This window comes from Colius striatus, chromosome 4 (assembly GCF_028858725.1).
Source record: "Colius striatus isolate bColStr4 chromosome 4, bColStr4.1.hap1, whole genome shotgun sequence".
In the NCBI taxonomy this organism is placed as follows: domain Eukaryota; kingdom Metazoa; phylum Chordata; class Aves; order Coliiformes; family Coliidae; genus Colius; species Colius striatus.
Window position 1 is genome coordinate 70,422,915 of NC_084762.1, and position 13,463 is coordinate 70,436,377.

The window sequence follows — 13,463 nt, forward strand, 5'->3', positions numbered from 1 at the left end:
CACACATACGTTGCAGAAAATAACATATAGGTAAGTCTTAAGTGTAAAACGTTTTGTGATAACACTATTTTCTCTAAGACTATTGAACCTTTGACATAAATTAAGAGATTATTTCAATAATAGATTTTAAGATTAATCGTTAAATTCACAACTTGGAATATTTACACTTACATGTCCCTGGTTCACCAGTGAGCAAACCTTCGTATTAAAATATGCCTCTATCAGTTAAGCTAAATCATTTTTTTGTTTTGAGAGGGAGGACTAATTAACTTTATTTAAAGTCACTGCCCTTGAAACAATATAAGTATAAATTATATACTATCTATTTAATACAAGACCCTGACAATTTTGCACAGCGTTTCTAATGAACTATTATAAATATTTGTTTCATTCTTTTTTTTTTCTCTTGATGTAGTGAGAACATGTTCTCTTAACATGAGAACACTGATCTTTTGTGTTCTGTCACCTAGATCATAGCTGAGCTAAGTTTAGCAGTCAAAATGTTAAACAAATTTTTACATAGAATACATACATAGAATAGGACTATAGTATTTTCCAGTAGAGAAATGAGGCAAACAGTTTCTAGCAAATAAATTTTCCCCCTTTTTTAATATGTTAAAAATACATCTTAAAAAAGTAACTGTTCTCACACTAACTGGGAGACAGACTTCTATCAGTAATAATCATTTAATGCTCATGATATTTGCAGATACTTGGTGTGTAATATGCTCTTCCATCTACAGGGGAATTGACAAAATCGTTCATTTTTATTTTCTTCCAAATACAGCTGCCTTTAACGTAATACAATCAAGGTTTTCCATGTTCTTGATTACTTGTTGCAGTTTAATTAAATGTTTTAAATAATAGTCTCTTCCACCTTTCATGTTTGTTTCTCAGCTTGTAGAAATCTTTTATGCAGCAGTCCATCAAAATTAATATTTAGCAGTATTCAATAAAGAGACTTAATTGTGACTAATGTACTCTTTCTGTAGACTGTAACACCAAATTTCTCTCTTAGCTCCATTAGTTTGAATCTTGAGGAGCTATATATGTCAAGAGAATTAAACTAGTTTAGCCTCACAAAAAAAGATTAAAATAAAAACATGCATCACAGCTGTAATGTTCTTCTAGTAGACAGATGAAACTGTACTTCTCATAACTCAAGCCAGTTTTTGTTCTTTGGGGTTTACGTGGAAGAATCTCCTTCTGTCTCCTCACTTTCTTAAGCCTCCAGGAAAAGGTTTTGGTCTAACATGGAATCAAAACATTTAAAAAACCTACCTTCCCACCTTCCTCTCTATTTATCTCTATTCAAAACTGCAACTTCAGCAGTATAACAACAGGGGCAGGGTGAAGAGGAGAGTATGAGTTTGGATTTTTTGGGGCAGAGTTAGGAGAAAAAAAGAAAAAGGGAAAGTACAACTTGACTTGCTGCAACTTGATTTATTGGCTGCAAAAACACAGACTTTTATTTAACTGAATGGTACCCTTAAACTTTTTATGAGGACAGATGTGTGTTCTAAACATTTCTACTCTTTGCTACTGTATTCTGCTATTACAAGACTTTACTGATACTCCTCTAAGTAACAACCATTGTATCTATACAGCAAGAACTCTGTAATCATAGAATCACAGAATCATAGAATGGTAGCGGTTGGAAGGGACCTTTAGAGATCATCTAGTCCAACGCCCCTGCAGAAGCAGGTCCACCTAATCATAGAATGTAGGGTTATGTACTTCTTTAAACTGAAAAACAATTTTGGAAATAAACATATATAATAATTTTAAGACAAGACAACAACTAGTCTTTTTTCTGCTTAGTATGTTTAGTTTAGGGTCATGAAAGACCTCCTTTTTAATGATGCATTGATTGTACGCGGTAATACATACATGAATAACATACATATTTTCACTATTTTTTCCATTGTCATGATACTTGTATTCAGAACATCTTCATATTTTCAGACCATTACAATGATATCTTTTTCTACAACTTAGTCTTCAATAAGCATGCATCACACTTTCTAGGCATTTGGGCAACCAATTTAAAAATATAACAAAAACAAGTGAATGGTGCATAGTAAGGGAAAAATGAACATTGTTCATATTTATGCATACCAAAACACTCACTGAGGGATTATCTTTTTTTTTCAGTGCAAAAGTTTTTTTTCTTTTTTCTTTTTTACTCTACTCTCAGGAGACTTTTGAGTCTCCTGTTGCAGAATATTATTTCTCTGTCAATATCCAAAAAATTGGTTCCTATCAAGTTAATACTACAACTTTTAGTTGTTTTTCCTTCTGAAGAAAAAGAGGCATATCATATTCTCAAGACTGCTAGACAAGCAGGTAAATCTTCAAGTACAAGATGAGAACATACTGCTTGTATCAGGTTCCTGCCCAATATTGTATGTGACTATAACATATTAATCACAGAGAAACAAGTGGTAAACTGTCACATGCTGATAGCCAAAAGAGGGTATGTACACATTCTGTGTGGATGAAAATGAAAATTATTTCAAACACTTACAAAATACTGCCTTAAATGAATACTTGAAAAAGAAATAAAAAATCCTCTGTTACATAGTCACATCTCCTAAGAATATTTCGTAGTGTTAACTGATGATAACTTGAGGCCACAGTTTAGTTTAATGAGTTTCTTTTCCTTTCTCAATATCAATGCAAATGTGACAGGTCTTTAAGAATCCGTTCAACTAGTTAAGTAAGTGTAAGTAAATGTGTGAATTACATGTACCTAAGAATTGCCACACTTTAATATATCTATTTGTGTAGAAGGAAATCAGGCATTAAAAGATTTGGAAGAAGTAATATCCACCAGATGGTAAAATTAATGTTTTGGACCACTGCATAGATGGATCCCTTTGTCTTTTGTCTCTGACATAGCAGAAGTGAAGATAATCTTGCTGACATGCTGGCTATCAAGCCCAATTTAGTAAACATAAATCACCTTCCTTTGCAATTAAAGTTTTGGCTTAATTTGGGTTTTTCTCAACTCGCTATCTGATGCTCTAAGAGACAGTATCTACTTTTCCTAAGGCTGTCAATTTCTATTTCCTATCTACCGTTAACTGTAAACAGATTATTTTCTGTTTAGTGAAACATTGTCTCTTACAGATCTGCCATGAACACACCTTTAAAAGGCTACTGGTATAGCAGCACTCTTGCCTCAAGGACCAATCACTGAAGCTGTATAAAGAGCCTAGTCTTTCCACAATACAGATTGGATCATAAACTTCCTTTTAACATCTCTCACAAGTATGTTTACTGATATTGCACTGCATGTTCTAAGGTCCTTTAAATTCCTAAACTGAGGGATGTGTGATCAGCTCATCTTCCTTTAAGGCAGCCCTAAAATCTGCTTTGCTTTATTGTTTTTCAATGCAATAACGCATATGCCAGTGAAATATAATTATTCAAGGGAGGTTTTTCTCCTCTATTCTGCCTTGGTGAGGCCTCATCTGGAGTCCTGTGTCCAATTCTGGGCTCCTCAGCTCAAGAGAGACAGAGAACTTCTGGAGAGAATCCAGTGCTGGGTCACCAGGATGATCAGGGGACTGGAACATCTTTCATATCAGGAAAGACTGTGGGAACTGGGGCTGTTTAGTCTAGAAAAGAGAAGACTGAGGGGGGATCCTATTAACATTTACAAATATCTAAAGGGTGGGTGTCAGGAGGTTGGGACATCCCTTTTTTTCTATAGTTGCTAGCAACAGGACAAGGGGTAACGGGATGAAGTTGAAACACAAAAAGTTCCACTTAAATATAACAAAAAACTATTTCACTGTGAGAGTGATGGAGCAGTGGCACAGGCTGGCCAGAGGGGTTATGGAGTCTCCTTCCTTAGAGGTCCTCAAGACCCACCTGGACACGTTCCTATGTGACCTGATCTAGGTAGATCTGCTTCTGCAGGAGGGTTGGACTAGATGATCTCTAAAGTTCTCTTTTAACCCTACCAATCTATCATTCTATGATTTTTCCAGTCCTGTCAGTATTTTGGGTAGTCTCCTCCCTAAACTATAAATAAAAGAAAAATCATTCATGCCAGCTACTTTACCAGAAAAGAATAACAAAAGATGACACATCAAGTTGGGCTGGTAAATGGGAAATGAAGGAGGATTTTTTTTTTTTTCTGCTAAAAAGCATTTTAGAGAAGTAATAAAAACTTGTTTCAATAAAAAGAAATGTTGGATATGTAGTGATAATATTACTTTGTTATTCTTTGGTTTTCAAACAAAGTTAACTACTTTTTCTGAAATTACAAGATAATCTTTTTTGCATTTTAACTTGAATGAGCCCAAAAAGTACTTCAAATCTTAATCTCAGATACGTCAGGTATGTTTTCTCAACTCTAATACTCTTTCTTTTTTTTTTTTTTTTGGAACACTTTTTGAATTTGTCATAGTAGAGAAGTATCTTTTAATATATCTGCTTTACAAACTTTCTCTGTGTACACTCTGTTAGTAAAATCAGACACTGTTGGCCTTATACAACTTCAGATTTAAAAAAAAAAAATCACATTTTCTGCATGTTAAAATGACTTCACCTGGTCTTTTGTTACTGGAAGCCATTAAATGAATGGGCCAGTGAAATGTGTTTGGTTTTTTTTGGTTTTTTTTTAATGAAGGTAAGGAAATTTGCACTAAAGATTTTCCAGTACAAAAGACTCTTACCACTGTGAATTCATGAATGAATTCATGACAATTTTGAATAGGTTTATCCACTTCCACATTGATAACCTTTTGACCCTTTCTTCAGTTAACCCTGACACATTTTCTTTACAATTGCATGTCCAAAGGCAGACAGCAGTTAGGCAGGTGACTACCTGCTACCATGAAACACAAAGATGAAACAAAAAAAGTGATGAGGAGAGAGAAACATAACTCCCCATCTGAAGCGGCAACACTATTCAGATCTCCCGGTCATGCTGCTGCATCTGTTATAAAGTTTTTTCAGTTCTGTTTTTACTTTGCTTGAAACAGAAAAGTTAAGAGCAGTTCAGTATTGGTTACTTACTCAATTGTGTTCCTGTCCACTTTTCCTGTCATATTAATGCCATAGAACTGCTGCATGGCAGCTATAGCTGATTGCATGGTTTCTGCAGAGCGCAACACCGACATTCGGGGGTCAGTTGGTGGAAGGTAGCCATACTTTTGTAACCATACCTGCAATGACAAGTGCAGTGGCTATTAAATAGAAATTAGAGGAAAAGAAAATGCTCCCTAGTAATTAGCTTTGTACCATATATAATGAAGCTTCTAGTTCACTGAGCATAAATCCTGTTATTTTGGGCTATTTGTTAGAGGTGTTTTTCAGAAAAGAAATTCTTTGGGGCTTTTATTTAATCTCCTTTATTAAAGATTCTGCTGGTTTAAGACTTACAGTGTTTTCTACCTAGGAACTGGCTCTCCTTATAATGTGAAACTATCTGCTTCAATTATTTATTTAATGTATTTATTTGTCTGAAGTTACAACTTAAGTCCCTAACCCTGGCTCCAGGCACTTTGAGAAATTTTTAAAGCAGACAAAAATATAAAATCTACAATATATGTGCCACATATAATTGACTGTCCACGGGGTACATAATCACATTCACCTATTACAATAACATATCCAAATAGCTCTCACACAGTTACACTACGGTGTTATAGATTCTCAAAAAATATGAAAGAGGGTGGAGAGGCATTTAGCTTTCTGAGAAGAATATTAAAATCACATAGGCCAAGCAGGTGGCCAGGAGGTAGTGAAGTAGCAAGGTCTGACTGCAGTTACAGGAAACTCCCTGATAAAACGAACTTTCTTTTAAAATCAAGATGGATTTAGTGCCAACTGTTTATGCTCTTAATCGCATAGAAGTGAGAGAGAGAAGGCATGATCCAAATAATTGAAAGCTTTATGGATTAAAGCCAGTATCTTAAGAACACCTGGAAAAATCCTCTGGAACATGTCCTCTTGAGACAATGTTTCATAAACAAGTAGCTGCAGTTAACCTTAATGTTCCCAGGCATTCTCAAAATCTAGCTTACAGAAAGCACAGTGCAAGCCTTTTGAGGTAATGAGAGCACTGATATATCTTTTAAATGTCTGAGCTTTTCATCTGAGGACTTGAACTACTCAATAGAATGAAAGGTACATATATTACCAATCTACAAGAGGCAGTATTGTTGCTTTCCCCAGTAACAAAGTACTTGTGACCTCATAAATCTGATGTGTTCTTTGAAAACAAATGAATGGATAAGTACATTAAAAAAAAAAAAAGACTCAGACACCTCTTTCAAATGCATCACATCCTAATTCTGAATCCTTCCTTACTCTGAATCATTACATTAATGAATGCTAGCCACCCACTTTCCCCTTATAGTGTGTTGTGGGCTCTATCTGCCTCATTCAACTCTTCTGGGGTTTTTATCTGTTTATACACACTGTTTATATACAGACTAACAACAAACTGTGTAGCCTGAAATTTTCAGCCTTAAGTTCAGCTTGCAGAGTCCACTCAATTCAGTTCCACAGCAAGTCAACCATACTGATGGGACACTCTTCTTCTATGGATCCAGCAAAGAACCTCAAGAAGGAATGCACTACTATGGTTCACTTCACTAGGACAATGTAGACTCTCTCCTCCTAAAAAGAGATGAATACAAATTAAATATGAGATGCCTCATCAGCACTCCATATCATTAAGCAAAGGAAGTAGATGATCTGGGTCTTCCTTTTTTTTAATTCAAAAAAATGGCCCTCCAAGATTAATAACTGGTAAAGAGAGTTAGTATTCCATCTACTTGTGTTCTGTCCTTGTGAGAAAGGATCACAAAACAAGAGAAGAGACAATAAATATAATTCCTGTTGCACTGCTCAGATTCTTCAGTTTTCTGTCAAAAAATTTTGAAGGGCCTTGGATCAATCTACCAGACACATGAAATATGTCCCTTAGATGCTATTCTGCACAGTCTAAACACTGGGGACTATGAAGGAGAAGCTTCAATTAAAAAATTAAGTACAAAATATATAGGTGGGTAAAACAACAGAATGAGGCAGCCACAGCAGGGGAAGAAAAGAGATTTCTCACAGCCGTGTATTTTTGAGGTGCTCTATTAAAGGAATTATGACCCCAAGAGTTTCCCCCTCCCCACGTACTGAAATTAGATGTCTCTCTGCCTTACCACACTTCAGTAATGACAACGCAGTGTTGGTGAGCCATCTATCATTGTGAGGAACTCATTTGTTTTCGAACAAGGAAATAGTGAAGTAGATCCATCTAACATGTAATGTCTGGGATGCCAACAGAGACCTTTTGCACAGATTCTAAAATCAGTGGCACGTCCCATTCCTTCTGATCTAGGTGGACCTGCTTCTGCAGAGGAGTTAGACTAAGTGATCTCTATAGGTCCCTTCCAACCCCTAGCATTCTATGATTTTGTGATTATATGAAGATAAAATATTGCTACTTTAAGAGAAGCTTTTGGGCAGGACTTTTGTGTCCTAAAGCAAAATGAAAGCCATGCAAACTACAGAAAAATACAACTGGAAGACAATAGGTCCACCACTTCCCTCTCTATTACACTGCTTTACTATCTTACTGCTGTGAAGCTGAATCTCCCTTACCGCAATTTAAGTCTGTAACTTACATTACAACATTACAACTCACATTACGTGCTGTGGGTGACGGGAAGTAATTATTCCCATCCCCTCTGCTTCATGTATTTGAACTGTCTTGTGTGAGTCACTCTTTCTAATCTTTTCAAAAATAAAGAATCTGCTTTTGCTTCATCTTATTTCATTGTCCACATTAACCTCCAGGAAACCAGAAGCTAAAATCACTCTGCTTGCAATAGATTTTTATTTTAGTTCCTATTGTTCGCCTATTAATAAATACTGGAGTTTAGTTGAAGTGTTACAAGTTATTTAGAACAACATAGTACTCAAACACTTCATTTGGGGGGGGGGGGGGAGGATGACAGTAAAAAAAATAGCCTAAAAATATTTTTTCTCATGAGCTGAACTTCAAGGCTTATGTCTCATTTATCTGTACATTTTAAAATTAAAAAATTGTGTTTTAAACACACCTTTCCTACTAGAAAAATTTCTTCACCATAATTCCATCTTCTCCTTTCAGAATTTTAAGGAAATAGATAAACAAAATAAATAGGTAATGAAAGCTATAGAGACGGTAGGCGTTTGTTGTGGAAGTCCATGGAATCTCCAAGTGCTCAGCACAGGAGCTGTATTACCTTCCAGATTTTGGATGTCATTTACTAGATGTCTAAGGTTTTCAGGGATTTCTGTCATGATGAAAAGATCCTTTCACTTTACTTTGCAACTGCTACTAATGCTATGCTACACATATGGGAATTAGACAGCACTTTGCTGCAGTTCTGAATGATAGTATATTCTGAAGTACAAAGCATGGGCTAACTTAAAGTGCACAAAATACACCAATGGACTCATATATCATCGCTAAAAATTAAATAAGGCTATGATGAAGATAATCAGAGTTTCAGAGAGCTTACTGATTTCTAAGAAAGCTTATCAACAAATTATTAATGTTTCTGAATGACAGTACATAGTATAAGCTATAATTACATTCTATGAACCTGAAAGCTTAGTAAATGAGTCTAATAAAGCACAGATCAAAACAATTTCATAAACATCTTCAGTAGTGGAGCTGTATATCATTATTATTCACGTAGTATTGTTCCTTTTTAAAATTTTATTATGCAAACAAAATTCCTATCTGTACTGAGTAAAACTGTGAGATTTCATAACTTCAAAATATTTTGACTACTGTTTTTTTAAAGCACTTCCACCAAAGACACTAAAAGTGAAATGATTTAAAATGTCTGAGTAATTCAGGGGATTTGTATTTTCAAAAAGCACACAGGTCATTTCTCCATTTGGTCCAATTAATCATGGCTAATGGTGTGTTTTGGTCATAAGTTTTGCAGCTAATACTGACTTTTCAGTGACAAACTGATAGACAAATATAGACAGGAGTGTTTACACAGAGCATTACAGGGAGTCTTTTGTTGCTTTCCCTACCTCATATCTCTAATACTACTAATTCCTGATTGATGACATTTACTCCTAAGAGAAGATACTGATGTGAATTTACACATAAGTGAGTATATTGTGTATGATATATACCTAGTGGGAAAAATACTTCTAATAAATTGGCATATAACAAAAACATAGAGCCCAGAAGAGTCTGACCTTGTCTATTAGAAATGTCTACAAAATGATAATAAGAACTATGATAAATAATATAATAGCTTAATGGTTCTGATTGGTTTGCTAGCTATGGTTGTAATTTGAGATAACTAATCCCTAACAGCTAAAAAAATGCCTGCATGTTCAGAATAGATTTGTCTGGATACGTTTGAAGTCACAAACAATTTTCCTTCTTGGACATCGTATAGCAAGGTGGAAAAGTTTTTAAATAGAAAGAATCATCTGCAGGTCAAGCAACTACCTTGTTTGGTATTACAAACACCTTAAAAAGTCAAAATGTCAACTTACAAACTTTAGTTCTGCAATGACCTAAACTAGAAAGTCATCACTTTTTCTTGTGAATTACTGTGATAACTCCCCAAAAAACAATGTAGATGTGGTATAAAACAGTCTTAGACACATTAATGAGAGTAATTACAGAACTTGTAACAAGGACTTAATAATTCAGAAAAGTCTGTGAGATATCTAGGTTGCAGACTTCATTACAGTAAATACTTCGATGCAGTACTAGAAGTAGCAGTGTTGAGCTCACAGTGGGCTAAAGAAGAGGATAAATCAGGCCTGAGTTCAATGCTGCTGCAGCTAGGTCATTCAAATTAGCTGAGGCATCTCTACCGTTCTTGAATGTAAATGCTTAGAGTTTTTTTTCTGTATTCTGGCTAAAAAATGGATGTGAAATTGAACATTCTGATTATATAAGTCTCAAACAGTTTAAAACCAGATTTAGCTTATATGATCTTGTATGTCTCTTCTTACATGAAGTCAGGAGTGATGGAACGGTCTGGAATTTCCCCACGCAAGTGTATGTTCACTGAGATAATTTTAAAATGGAGCTCCCGTTCTCAGTGAGAAGTAACTCAATTATAAGAATCAAGACAGCAGCCCAAGGCCCGAAGCTCTGCCTGCTTAATGACTTAAACCAAACTCAACAGTCCAGCAAGTGACAAAAGCAAATAGGCAAAATGTATTTGAAATTGTTTGCCAATTTCCTCTTATCTATAATCCAAGTTAAGTGTAAATATTCTACTTTGCTTTACTGACACACTTCTGCATGGTTAAAACAATATAGCTTGAGAGTAGCAGGAGACGAAGGTGTAAAAGAGCATCCAGGAGCACCAGGACAGAGCTATTTGCAGATCTCAGGCAGGTTGAGACCTACCAGTAAGTGGCAGACGTGGTATCTGCGTGTAACACTTTGCTTGAGAGGTTGAAATACACAATGACACAAATCCTTGCCCTAGAAATAAATTCTTTTTACCTTGATCATTCCCTGTAACAGTATGCACATTTATAACCAAATGTAAAATGTGGATTTATTAATCAGTTGCTCAGAGAAATTTTCTAGTCACTAATAGAAATCTCTGTAGAAATCTGGCATGGACTCAGACCAGTGAAATAAAACTAACATTAGTTCTAGTAGATGTAAACACTCAATCACAGATTGTATGTTAGGAGACACTGTCCTTACATCTTACTAGAATTTCTACAGCTTCCAGGAAAATATGAAGTGCTCTACAGGGATAAGAATGCTGTGTTGAATAATCTGTCTGGATAGATCATGACTGCTTCAGGAAATTAAAAAAAAAACAACACAACAAACTTCTAGGGTCATAAAGATGACTAAGGGATTGGAACAGGTGTTCTGTGAAGAGAGACTGAGAGACTGAGACCATTCAGCCTAGGGAACAGAAGCCTTAGGAGCATTTTATCTATACGTAGAAATATCTGAGTGGAGGGAGTACATGGAGTCAGACTCTTTCCAGAGGTGCTTAGTGACAGGACCAGAGTCAAAGAGCAAAACTTGAAACATAGGAGGTTCTCTCTCCGCATACGGAAGCCTTTTTCACTGTAGAGTGGTCAAACATTGGCACATGTTGCTCAGAGACACTATGAAGTCTCCATTCTTTGAGGCCTCCTGTAGGTCGCCCTGACTGAGCAGGGAGTTGGACCAAATGACCTCCAAATGTCCCTTCTAATCTCAACAATTTTGTGTGATTCTATGATTCTAGACTAATGTTCCTAAAACTGTAATTATGCGGAAAGGCTGCAGGAACTGGGGCTGTTTAGTCTAGAAAAGACAAGACTGAGGGGGATCTCGTTAACATTTACAAATATCTAAATAGTAGATGTCAGGAGGTTGAGACATCCCTTTTTTCTATAGTAAGTGGCAGCAGGATAATGGGTAATGGGATGAAGTTGGAACACAAAAAGCTCCATTTAAATACAAGAAAAATCTATTTCACTATGAGTGACAGAGTCCTGGCACAGGCTGCCCAGGAAGGATGTGGAATCTCTTTCCTTGGGGGTCTTCAAGGCCTGCCTGGCCACGTTGCTGTGCAATCTGATCTAGGGGGACCTGCTTCTGCAGAGGGGTTCAACTAGATGATCTCTAAAGGTCCTTTCCAACCTCTACCATTCTATGATTCTATGTAATATCCTGAGGATTTGTAGAATCCTGCTCACTCAGGCTTGAACCTTAGAAAAGTCCCTGAGTGATCAGAAATACAGGTAAGTCACTACTTGCTGTTGTAATAATTACTCTAAAATATCTCTAGATTAATTCTCATTTGATCAAACAAAACAATACATTCTTTTACTGTGTACACTACTCACAAACTGAAGTGAATGTATATTTTTGCTTTCACAGAGAAAGGTGCACAGGTGTATATAGGAATATGCCCTGAGCCTGGCTGATTTAAGTCAGCAATTCTAACAGAATGTTCATCTGACTTCATTGTAAAACTTTGGTTTGAAGCAGAAGTCTGCTAACTTTGGCTAAGCATGTACTCCTTGAAAACTATACTTAATTTGCTATTATACCTCACATACTTGTATCCAGTGTCATTCCAAGGTCTCCAAGACAGGAAGAACAGTAGTCTTCTACAGGCCTACATTCATCATGCCTACATTCCTAAACAGCTTACCTTCTACTTCGAAGGCATTGACACTGTTCCCAACATGAGTTTTTAAAGAAACAGAATATCAAAGAATAACTAAATATGAACATGGAAACAGCAGGAATTATTAGTATTTATGTAGTAGAAGACAGATTATTTGCTATAAGAAATAATAGAGTCCCACTGTGCTACACTGAACAAACTAAGAATTAGAGTCAATTCCTTCATCAGAAGTAGACACTATCTAGCTCAATGTGAAATGAAGAAATAGTTTATACGAAGGAGAGACTGAAAAGCTCCATGTAAAAGGTGTGTTGAGTAATTTAAATTTTTAAGCAAGAATGAGTAGAAAAAATGAATAATTTTTAGTAGTCACACACAGACATTGAAAAAAAATATGGAGGAGTTTGTCATGGAGATAACAAAGCTATCTAGTAACATGTTGCAAGATTAGTGAAAAAAGTCATATTCAAAGATGAAAATAAGTCCTAGGAAGTTAATTCTCCACAGAGCTCTCTTTCTATAATGCCTATTCAATAACACATTTTATTTCTAAAGCTGAAACTAATGTAGACCTTGGGTGCAATTTTGTAACTTCTTGCCTAATAGCAGTCTGACTTCTCATATAGATTTTCCAAGAATTGTGGTCCACTTTGACAACTATCATATTGTGGGCCATGGAGATTGCCCACAAGATTCCATAACCTCTAGTCCCTATAATACTGGATCTTTTACTTTTTTTACCTCCTTCTCTCCCTCTCTGTGTATGTTCTAAGAGGTTACTCATATATTCCTCCCTGGAATACGCTTGATCTTTGCTGAGTTTCGATTTTCTTTTTCCTTTCTTTTACTGTATTTACAGCCTGATACATGCAGCTGTAGACTTCATTCATAAGCCTAGCTCCAGAACACCGCTGGCCAGATTAAGGTGATTGGTATATATCAAAAACAATGATGAGGCTGGAGTTAGGACAATTCCAGCTGAGTCACAGGCCCATTAGTTGTACCCAGGAAAATCAGCTGACTTTCACAGTAACAAAAGTAGTGATGCGTCCTAACTTCCCTCAGTGCAGCATTGCAAGAATCTAAACAGGGCTTGGAATATATGAGATGCTATATAAATGCAACTGCAATTTGGTGATGTATTAAGGAAGACAAGAGTTCCAAGCGACTCCTTCAACATACCCTAGAAGATTACCCCACCTTGTCATTGCCTTGGTATTAATATCTTTGATGGCTATAGCTTTGCATTAACTCACCAGCAAGCTGCTTATTTTGGTCTAATCCATCTATATATTACTGGTATTATGTTGATCATGCTTG

The 13,463-nt window shown here is 36.0% G+C and overlaps 1 protein-coding gene across 1 annotated transcript in view; it reads right to left on the reverse strand.

Moving 5' to 3' along the window:
- Nucleotides 1-13,463, reverse strand: part of MMP16 (matrix metallopeptidase 16) — a 168,037-nt gene that overhangs the window by 76,928 nt on the left and 77,646 nt on the right. Inside the window, exon 2 of the mRNA XM_061995106.1 lies at nt 5,032-5,180. Coding sequence (XP_061851090.1) covers nt 5,032-5,180 — 149 coding nt within the window. The remainder of the gene's footprint in view (nt 1-5,031; nt 5,181-13,463) is intronic.